Source organism: Prionailurus viverrinus, chromosome B3, assembly GCF_022837055.1.
Source record: "Prionailurus viverrinus isolate Anna chromosome B3, UM_Priviv_1.0, whole genome shotgun sequence".
Classification (NCBI taxonomy): Eukaryota; Metazoa; Chordata; class Mammalia; order Carnivora; family Felidae; genus Prionailurus; species Prionailurus viverrinus.
Genome location: NC_062566.1, coordinates 67,820,037 through 67,828,278, shown reverse-complemented (window position 1 = coordinate 67,828,278; position 8,242 = coordinate 67,820,037). Strand labels below are relative to the sequence as shown.

General features: G+C 55.2%; 1 protein-coding gene across 1 annotated transcript; it reads left to right on the top strand.

The window, feature by feature from the left end:
- The first annotated feature begins 2,158 nt into the window (after positions 1-2,158).
- On the top strand, positions 2,159-7,445 carry SALL2 (spalt like transcription factor 2). Its single transcript, XM_047861469.1, has 3 exons — positions 2,159-2,341; positions 2,730-5,560; positions 6,020-7,445. Exons 1-3 carry the CDS (start codon positions 2,275-2,277, stop codon positions 6,425-6,427), a joined length of 3,306 nt encoding a protein of 1,101 aa, XP_047717425.1. The 5' UTR covers positions 2,159-2,274; the 3' UTR covers positions 6,428-7,445.
- The last annotated feature ends 797 nt before the right edge of the window (positions 7,446-8,242 follow it).

Sequence of the window (8,242 nt, the reverse complement as noted above, 5' to 3'; positions counted from 1 at the left end):
TACTGTGTGAACTTGGGAAAGTCACTTATCCTCTCCAAGCTTCAATTTCCTGCTCTGTAAAAATAAACAACACTGCATGAACCTGTGACTTTCCATAACTGAAATAGATCCCCCCTCTCCCTCGTTGTAAGGGTCAGTCCTGAAAGCACAGAGCCCATCTTTTTCAGAGCTGTCATTCGTAATATTTAGATATTCATGATTATGTAAAGTTTCAAAACATAATTCGGTAAAATGTTTTTGATTTAAAAAGACAGCAAAATTAATGTTGAACAGTGAAGTGGATGGTGCCAACATTAGGTCCCAAAAAGACTCCTCCAGAAAAGATTCCTTGCCATTGGCATATGCCAATATTAACCAACGTCTTACCTCAGAAATTAATAAGATGATATGGGGCATCTGGGTGGCTCACTCGGTTAAGCGTCGGACTTCGGCCCAGGTCACGATCTCATGGTTGTTGAGTTCAAGCCCCTCGTCGGGCTCAGAGCCTGGAGCCTGCTTTGGATCCTGTGTCTCCCTCTCTCTCTGCCCCTCACCCCACTCACACACACTCTCTCTCTCTCAAAAACAAATATTTTTAAAAATTAAAAAAAAGAAATTAATAAGATAGTAAGTAACATGAAAAACTGATCTAATTTTAGCAAATGTGCATTTTAGGTTATTTTCATTGTTTTGCCACTGACAATGTAAATTCTCTAACCCATAATATTTGGGACTCCCCCCCCCCAAATTTAAAGTCCCGTGTGTTCATATTAACATGATTTGTCAAGAGTTTTCCAAGTTTTTGTCACCACAATATTTCTCTGAGAAAGACAGCACAGCTACAATCTTACCACTTTACAAAATGAAAATGGTGGCATGATTAACCACTGTGCCTCAATTTACCAGCCGGGCAACGATAGAGCTGGGATTAGAACGTCGTGGGTTTACTAAGGACTTGGGGGGTCACTTCCTGTAAGTAAGATTAAACTCTTTCCCGAGGTGGAAACCCTATTAAGACGCATTTCAAGGTAGAAAGAGAACGCAGAGTATCTGGTCTAAGAGACCTCATACCCCTACTCATCCCGTCTGACTACGAGGTGGCCTCTGGGCGGTGAGCTAGTGTTATGTCCTTTCTAGGCATTCAAACCAGCTTGGGGCTGAAAGGGATTTCCGCCCAGAGAGGCTGCCTCGTAGCTCCCACTGCATTTTCTCCATTGTTTCAGGCATTCCCCTCCCCCCAGGTTAGAGCTAGGTGGGCCTCTGTAGGCCCCTGCAGGCCAGCGTCTCCCCGGACGCAACCGTCCTTCACAGTGGCAGTGTGCCCTGTGCTGCACGAGAAGGGCAATGGAGGAAGAAGACAGGCAGGGAAGAGCTATTAAAGAGGAGGTGCTCCGGGAATAAGCACGAAGTCTATAAATCAGGTGTGAGCCCGGTGATCTGTGGAGTAACTTGCATTGGGCTATTCTGGGGGGGAGGGGAGGGGAGGGGGTGAAGGGGCTCAATGTTCCGCAGAGAGGAGGGTCCTGAAATGACTTCCTTGGAAATTATGCCTTGCAGCCTCCCACCCTGAGAAACTTCTTTTGTGGAGGGGGATGGGGGTAGGGTGGGAATAAAGATGAGGAAGACTGGACAAAACTTGGGGTATTTAGGGGTGCGGGTTTTGATAAGGCGTGGATGTCCTGGGCTCCCCCTCCCACTCTGGCCCTCAGAACCTCTGAGATCAGACCACCCTCTCTGGAGTCCACGTTTTCCAGGCTCAGCGGATCCTTTATCCAAAGAAAAATAAGAGAAGCCTATCGCTTTGCTCTATTGAGCAGAGCTGTGTTTCCCACTGTGCCCCCTTGAGCCCGAGGGGGGTGGGGGCAGGTCTAGGCAAAGCCATCTGGAGAAGGGGGGGAGCTGGCAGAGGGCGAGGGAAGGTGGACCCCACCACGCCCCACAAGCACCTGTCACTGAGCCTCCGGAAACCTGCTAGGCTCTGGGCTCCCGCCCCACACACCCACCTCCCACTCCCCGCTCCTGCCCAGCTCCCCAGCAGCTCCTCCCCCATCTCCCCTCTCCTAGCTTTCTCGCTCCAGCTCCTCCCCTCCTCCGCGCCTCCTCGCTCCCCTCCCCCTCCTCCGCGGCTCCCTGCCCCCGCCGCCGCCGCCGCCGCGGATCTCCATCTCCGCAGTCTGGGCCGCTGGGTGCAGAGGCTGCCGCACCCCGGCGGCCACCGCCGCCTCCCCCCCATCCCGATACCCATTGTCTCCCATTCTACCCTGCCCTCCACCCCCCCGCCCCGTCCCTACAACCATGGCGCACGAAACCGGGAGGAGCTCTCGTCTCGGGGGGCCCTGCGGGGAGCCGGCGGAGCTTGGAGGTGCGGTAGGGCCCTGCCTGGGCAGGGGTGGGGGCGGAGGGCACGCGCGCGGGGTGAGGGACTTCTCAGCGGACGGGATAAAATGCACGATTCTCTGCGTAGGGCCCCCTGCTCACACCCATTCCTTGCGCCCGCGGGTGGCCCGGGGTTGGGGGGTGGGGAACCGGCAGGCGGAGGCAGGAGCTTGAGCTTGCCTGCTCCCCTGCCCCCATGCTGGGGTGTTTCGTGTCCGGACGGGTCACCACCGAGCTCTAGCCTTCGGCTTGGCCTGATGGTGAGCTCATCTCCCCACCCCCCACCAAGCGGTTACTGGGCTCGTTGTTAATTAGAGCCTTCGCCTGCCCATCCCAGCCGCACCACCCACGCTCTCTCCTTGTCTTCTCCCTAGGTGATGCTAGCGAGGAGGACCACCCCCAAGTCTGTGCCAAGTGCTGCGCACAATTCACTGACCCAACTGAATTCCTCGCCCACCAGAATGCGTGTTCTACTGACCCCCCTGTAATGGTGATAATTGGGGGCCAGGAGAACCCCAACAACTCTTCGACCTCTTCTGAACCCCGGGCTGAGGGCCAAACTAGCCCCCAGGTCATGGAGGCAGAGCACAACAACCCTCCGGATTCTGGGTCCTCTGTGCCCACAGATCCCACCTGGGGCCCTGAGCGGAGAGTAGAGGAGCCTGCCGGGCACTTCCTGGTCGCTGCCACAGGTACGGCAGCGGGGGGAGGCGGGGGCCTGATCTTGGCTAGTCCCAAGCTGGGAGCGACCCCATTACCTCCAGAGTCCACCCCCGCACCCCCCCCTCCTCCTCCTCCACCTCCGCCCCCAGGTGCAGGCAGCGGCCACTTGAACATCCCTCTGATCTTGGAAGAGCTGCGGGTGCTGCAGCAGCGGCAGATCCATCAGATGCAGATGACTGAGCAAATCTGCCGCCAGGTGCTGCTGCTTGGCTCCTTAGGCCAGACAGTGGGCACCCCTGCCAGTCCCTCCGAGTTACCTGGGGCAGGGACTGCCTCCTCCACCAAGCCCCTGCTTCCCCTCTTCAGCCCCATCAAGCCTGTCCAGACCACCAAGACCCTGGCACCTTCCTCCTCCTCTTCCTCCTCCTCCTCCTCCTCCTCCGGGGCAGAAACGCCCAAGCAGGCTTTCTTCCATCTTTACCATCCACTGGGGTCACAGCACCCTTTTTCTGCCGGAGGGGTTGGGCGCAGCCACAAACCCGCCCCCGCCCCCTCCCCAGCCCTGCCAGGCAGCACAGATCAGCTGATTGCCTCGCCTCACCTGGCGTTCCCAGGCACCACGGGACTCTTGGCGGCACAGTGTCTTGGGGCAGCTCGAGGCCTCGAGGCTGCTGCCTCCCCAGGGCTCCTGAAGCCAAAGAATGGAAGTGGTGAGCTGGGCTACGGGGAAGTGATGGGTCCCTTGGAGAAGCCTGGCGGACGGCACAAGTGCCGCTTCTGTGCCAAAGTATTTGGCAGTGACAGTGCCCTGCAGATCCACCTGCGCTCCCACACGGGTGAGAGGCCCTATAAGTGTAATGTCTGTGGCAACCGCTTCACCACCCGCGGCAACCTCAAAGTGCATTTTCACCGGCATCGCGAGAAGTACCCGCACGTGCAGATGAACCCTCACCCGGTGCCGGAGCACCTAGACTATGTCATTACCAGCAGCGGCCTGCCCTATGGTATGTCCGTGCCGCCGGAGAAGGCGGAGGAAGAGGTGGCCGTGCCAGGCGGGGGCGTGGAACGCAAGCCGCTGGTGGCCTCCTCTACAGCACTTAGTGCCACCGAGAGCCTGACGCTGCTCTCCACCGGTGCGGGCACAGCCACGGCTCCCGCGCTCCCTGCTTTCAATAAGTTTGTGCTCATGAAGGCAGTAGAGCCAAAGAGTAAAGCCGATGAAAATACCCCTCCGGGGAGCGAGGGCTCAGCGATCGCCGGGGTGGCAGAAAGCGGCACGGCGACCCGAATGCAGCTGAGTAAGCTGGTGACTTCGCTGCCCAGCTGGGCGCTGCTCACCAACCACTTTAAGTCCACAGGTAGCTTCCCCTTCCCCTATGTGCTAGAGCCCTTGGGGGCCTCCCCCTCTGAGACCTCAAAGCTGCAGCAACTGGTAGAAAAGATTGATCGGCAGGGAGCCGTGGCAGTGGCCTCTACTGCCTCGGGCGCCCCCACCACCTCCGCGCCCGCGACCTCAACTGCTGCGTCATCTGGGCCTAACCAGTGTGTCATCTGCCTCCGGGTGCTGAGCTGTCCTCGGGCCCTGCGCCTGCATTACGGCCAACACGGAGGTGAGCGGCCCTTCAAATGCAAAGTGTGTGGCAGAGCTTTCTCCACGCGGGGCAATCTGCGTGCACATTTCGTGGGCCACAAGGCCAGTCCGGCAGCCCGGGCCCAGAACTCCTGCCCCATCTGCCAGAAGAAGTTCACTAACGCCGTGACTCTGCAGCAGCATGTTCGGATGCACCTGGGGGGCCAGATCCCCAACGGTGGCACCACGCTCTCGGAAGGCGGGGGAGCTGCCCCGGAGAATGGCTCCGAGCAGTCCACAGTCTCCGGGGTGGGGACCTTCCCCCAGCAGCCGTCCCAGCAGCCATCCCCAGAAGAGGAGCTGTCTGAAGAGGAGGAAGAAGACGAGGAAGAGGAAGAAGACGTGACTGATGAAGATTCCCTGGCAGGGAGGGGCTCAGAGAGCGGAGGTGAGAAGGCGATATCAGTGCGAGGCGATTCGGAAGAGGCGTCTGGGGCAGAGGAGGAAGTGGGGACAGCGGCGGCGGCGGCCACGTCTGGGAAGGAGATGGATAGCAGTGAGAAGGTGATTCAGCAGCCTTCCCTGCCGCCCCCGCCACCACCACCCGACAGCCTGGACCAAACACGGCCCATGGAGCAGGGAGGCAGCGATGCCGCAGGAGGCATGGAAGAGGGGGGCAAACCAGAGAGGAGCTCGAGCCCACCGTCAGCGCACACCCGGGAAGGGGAAGGCGGCAGCGGCACCTCGGCGGAGGAGCTGAGCACGCAGGAGGCGATGAGAAAGGAGCCGGGAGAGAGCAGCAGCAGAAAGGCCTGTGAGGTGTGTGGGCAGACCTTTCCCGCCCAGGCAGCCCTGGAGGAGCATCAGAAGACCCACCCCAAGGAGGGGCCGCTCTTCACTTGTGTGTTCTGCAGGCAGAGCTTTCTCGAGCGGGCTGTCCTCAAGAAGCATATGCTGCTGGCTCACCACCAGGTACAACCCTTTGCTCCCCACGGCCCTCAGAATATTGCTGCTCTTTCCTTGGTCCCAGGCTGTTCACCATCCATCACATCCCCGGGGCTCTCCCCCTTTCCCCGAAAAGATGACCCCACCATCCCATGAGCCTGTTTTCCTGCTCATGACCCAGGGAGCAGAAACCGAGAGCTCGGTAGAAGCACCTCCACAGGATTTACGAGCCCTTATTTGTCTTTTTTCTCTGAGTCCTTCTGTGGTACATCCCCCGTGGCTTCTCTCTAGTCCCTGAGCCTGGAAATGGCTGTGCTTGCCAGGGGGATGGCCCCCTGATGAATTTTTTCTTCCCTCTTCACTCACTGTACCTGAGGAAAATAGTTTCTCTGCAGCTTTCACATTCCCAAGGGGATCCCCCTCCAGCTTCCCTGGGGTGACCCCTCTCCCCCCTCTCCTTTCTTCCTCTCCCTTTCCCTTTGGCAGGTACACCTGAGCACCCACATTTGGAACTGCAGCCCAGCCCGAAGGGGCCGGCAGCTGTCCCTGGAGGGCCCAGTGCCACTCCTCTCTGGTGACCAGGTCAACCTGCAGGACTTCCTGTCCCAGGATGTTCCTGCCCAACTGGTGAGGGTAGGTCCCCTGTCTTTCTGGAACCAGTACACAGCTTTCCTGTCAAGGGACCTGCCCACCCAGCCCCGGAGTTCCGGCTCCACCTCCACTACCAGTTTAGGTCTGGCACCACCAGTGCTGTTTGGCCCAGGAACTATGGCTGGGAACGTGCCTCCAGCAATGGGATCCAGAGAGGCCAAGGAGAAGAGAGCCCCCCTCTTCCTATTTCGGTCTCCTGCATCCAAGGCAGTGCCTGAGAAGCCCGTCAGAGAAGGAAAGTAGCAAACTGTACATTTCTTCTTTTCCCTGCTCTGGAAGGTGCCAGCAATGAAGATACAACAATATCTGTATCTGGCGGCTCAGCCCTAAGGGGTAGGGAGAAACGAAGAGCATATAGGACATTCTTCCCAGTAAACTCCCATTCAGGCAAAGGTGTTGGCTGGTCAGTTTGCCAAGACACCTCCAGCTTCTCCTGTTCCTTCATCATGGCCTGTCAAAGTTAGGAAACGAGCAGATGTCTTAGCAGCAGGTCTCTCGTGGGATCTTTTGGGAAATGTGAAGTTCATGTCTTTAACAAGCATTATTGGTGAGGGTCATTGAAGGAGGAATGATGGAGAGTTGAAGAGCGTTGCTAAAGCATAGGGCTTGCTGGGAACACGTGAGGTTAAGAAAGGGGCATGATGTGAGGGAGGGGACCTCGAATTCTCGATTGGATGGGTCTCACGAATGTTCTTTTGGACTGTTAGTGACTTAGTGTGCAGCAATGCACCTCAGGTCATAGGGGATTTCCTAGCACTAGTGTGCTTCTAGTTTTAGATGACTCCCTACTTTGTACCCTGGCCCCTTGTATTTTCCTTGTCTTCCTTTCTCAAGGCCTGTTTCCTCCCCATTTTGCCTGTCTATGGACCAGGGCTTATGTCTTTGCCACCGTCTGGTTCTTAGAGTCCCAGACCTTGGGAGATGAGCTCTAGGTGGTTTTCTCCCTGCCTCTCCGTCTTGTAATGAGATGTAGTATTTACTCTTAACATAGGATCATTTGGAACAGGAGTCCTGAGGGGGAGAGAGTGAGGGTTCTGCTACTGATTGACTTGAATGATGGTTTCTCCTCCAAAGGTATAGGCTCCAGAGCTTCCTAACATAGTAAAATGTGAAGAGCAGACAAGGGAGATATTAGTGTCTTTCCCTTTTCATTAAAAGTGTTTTAACCAAATATTTGTGTGTTTTTCCTTATTTCATGACTAAATAGCCAGCTGGGGTGTGATACGGGCATTCCCTAACATTGAGATTCCCTTCCCACCTACATCTCCTGCCAAAGCCGAACATATGGTGTTGAAATATTTAATTTATTCAGTCTTGTCCTAAAACAACCTCCAGTGAATGTAATTTCCCTGTGGAAATGGAGTTTATGTTCTCAAAAAGTAAAGGATTTGTCCGTTGTGTGCAGTCATTGTCTAGATTCTTTTCTTTGCCTAGAACTTTCCACCATCAGGCTTTGTGGGGTTTTTGTTTTGTTTTGTTTTGTTTTGTTTTGTTTTGTTTGGAGGTTGGAAGCTGTTTCTTTATTGGTCCTTCCTGAGCCCCAGGGTAGCCTAGCTGACATCATTTAATCTGCAGAACCAAGATGAATTAATCTTTATGATCCTTGAGATCTGATGTTATAAACAGAAATAAAAAATGATTCAACACTAATAATTTTTACTGACGGGATAATTTAAAGCAGGATTCTCAGCAGAGGAAGTACATGGCGGGTGGGAGTGTGAAATGAAACATATATACATTCTTTACCTTATCTCTCCACAATGTGGTAGGGTTTAGATTTTACCCTAAGACCTTGGGTTTTGAAAAAGAACAGTCTCCAGACTTTTTTTGCATTTGTAAGATTATAATATCACTGTAGCTTAGTGCTAAGGGGATGGGGCTGGTAAAATGATTTGTCCAAAGTCACTCAGCCAATTAATGGCAGTGTTAGTGCTACCACCAGTGATCAGGGATGGTGCTTGTTTCTTGCTACATCATTTTAGACTCCCGATGTGAGGCTGGCTAGAAGACAGAAAGGAGGAGGTGAGTAAACCTTTTCTTGGCTCGATTCAAGGTAAA